The sequence below is a fragment of the Neophocaena asiaeorientalis genome, unplaced genomic scaffold, assembly GCF_003031525.2.
Source record: "Neophocaena asiaeorientalis asiaeorientalis breed wild unplaced genomic scaffold, Neophocaena_asiaeorientalis_V1.1 scaffold204, whole genome shotgun sequence".
NCBI classification, from domain to species: domain Eukaryota; kingdom Metazoa; phylum Chordata; class Mammalia; order Artiodactyla; family Phocoenidae; genus Neophocaena; species Neophocaena asiaeorientalis.
The window spans coordinates 1,667,821-1,669,391 of NW_020173922.1; the positions used below are offsets into that span (position 1 = coordinate 1,667,821).

General features: G+C 68.2%; 1 protein-coding gene across 1 annotated transcript; it reads right to left on the minus strand.

Moving 5' to 3' along the window:
• Window positions 1-34: 34 nt before the first annotated feature.
• Window positions 35-1,216, minus strand: SMIM32 (small integral membrane protein 32). The gene has a single exon (XM_024752419.1). The coding sequence runs from the start codon at window positions 616-618 to the stop codon at window positions 307-309; it is 312 nt and encodes a 103-aa protein (XP_024608187.1). The 5' UTR covers window positions 619-1,216; the 3' UTR covers window positions 35-306.
• Between the last annotated feature and the right edge of the window lie 355 nt (window positions 1,217-1,571).

Here is a 1,571-nt window from a genome sequence, read left to right on the forward strand (position 1 = left end):
GCCCGTCCCCGCCCCCCCCCCCCTTCAGCTGGGCCCGCTGTCCAGGGAAGAGAGAGTCCTCCAGGGAAGACAGAGTCCTCCAGGGAAGCAGAACCTTAGTTCCCTGCAGCCACGAGGATCGGGACCTTCTACAGCCTCCTAACGCCTCCTACTCCCTTGACGCCGAGGGTGCTGCTCGAGGGCGGGAAGGGTGTTGGGGTCAGGGCGCAGTGTTCCCAGGGGCGTCAGATGCACCCTGCCTGGCTCACACCGACTGCTGGTGGCGAGACCGGCACCGGGCGCCTGCCGGCGTGGCTGGCTCCGCCGCTACACCGGCCGCATCTTCCAGGGCGCGCGGGCGTCCCGCAGCGAGCGGTCGTGGGGCAGCGCGGCGAAGGCCGAGTGGCGCAGCTGGCAGCCGATGAAGAGGACGACGAGCGCCACGGAGAGCAGCAGCAGGAAGAAGAGCAGCAGGTAGGTAGGCAGGTCGGGCTTGGCGGCCGCGCCGTCCCGCATCCCGCGCGCGGTAGCTAGCTCCAGCGGCAAAGCGCCCTCCGCCTTGACCGTGGTTGCCAGGGCCAGCGCGCCGCCTACCGCCGCTTCGGGGCCGCCCGTGGCGTTGAACACGTCGCCGTACATGGCCCGCGGGGCCGCCGACCCCGGCCCGACCGCCTCACTTCGCTTTGCGCCGCCCGGCGCCGCCCCGCGCTTCCATGGCGTGCCCTGCTCTTCCCGCTACGGGTGACTGACCGTGAGCCAGGTGCCTGCGGGGTCGCCGGAACCGCGGAGCCCCCGGGCCGCCGCCGCTCCGTAGCCAGCCGCGCTCAGCTGCCCTCCCCGTGGGGTGGTGGACCCCACGGTTCGGAGCTGGACGGCTCGGCGCCCGCGAACCCCGGACTTTTCGGGTTTTTCGCCGTCGCAACCCGCGGTCCCGAATCAGCGACCCGGGTTTACGGCCGCCCTCTCAGCTCGGACCCCAGCTCCGGTGAGCTCCGGGCTCCGGGGCGCCCCTGGGCTACAGCGGCGGCGAAAGCTGAGTGGTGAGTGTGACCGCAGCTCGGGATCCCTGCTGGGCGCCGCCAGAAGCCGAGTGCACTTAGGGCGCAGAAAGGGAGTCCTCGGAGTCCTCCGCGTCCTCCCGCGCTGCTGCCGCTGAGTCTCAGAGCAATTCTGCAGCCTCGAGTCCCTGTTGAGATGCCGGGTGTGCGGAGAACCTGTCCCCGCTGGCTTCGGCTGCTGCGCTAACCCCCCACCCACCCCCGCCGCGCCTGTCGTCACATCACTCTCGGACAGAAGGACACACAGAGAGGGAGGGAGGAAAAACACAGGGTCATGGAAAGACAGACAGACAAAGAGACGATTACAGACCTGAGAATAGAGACACACGCAAAATAAGAGACAATAAGGACAGCCAACCGGTTCAGAGACCAGGCTTAGATAGGCATGGATACCTGTGTTTGTTCTCGTGGACATTCTCCTTCCAGGCACAGCCTGGTTGGCTCCGAGTCCCAAGACTGTAGTTTGGGGAGGGCAGGGAGGCCCTGGGTAAGGGCAGAGGGCTCCCAGACAAGCTGGGGCTGGTTCCGTGGGCC

Bases quoted from the DNA above. Each gene is read 5' to 3' on its own strand.
- SMIM32 (XM_024752419.1), bottom strand. From the start codon at position 618: ATGTACGGCGACGTGTTCAACGCCACGGGCGGCCCCGAAGCGGCGGTA.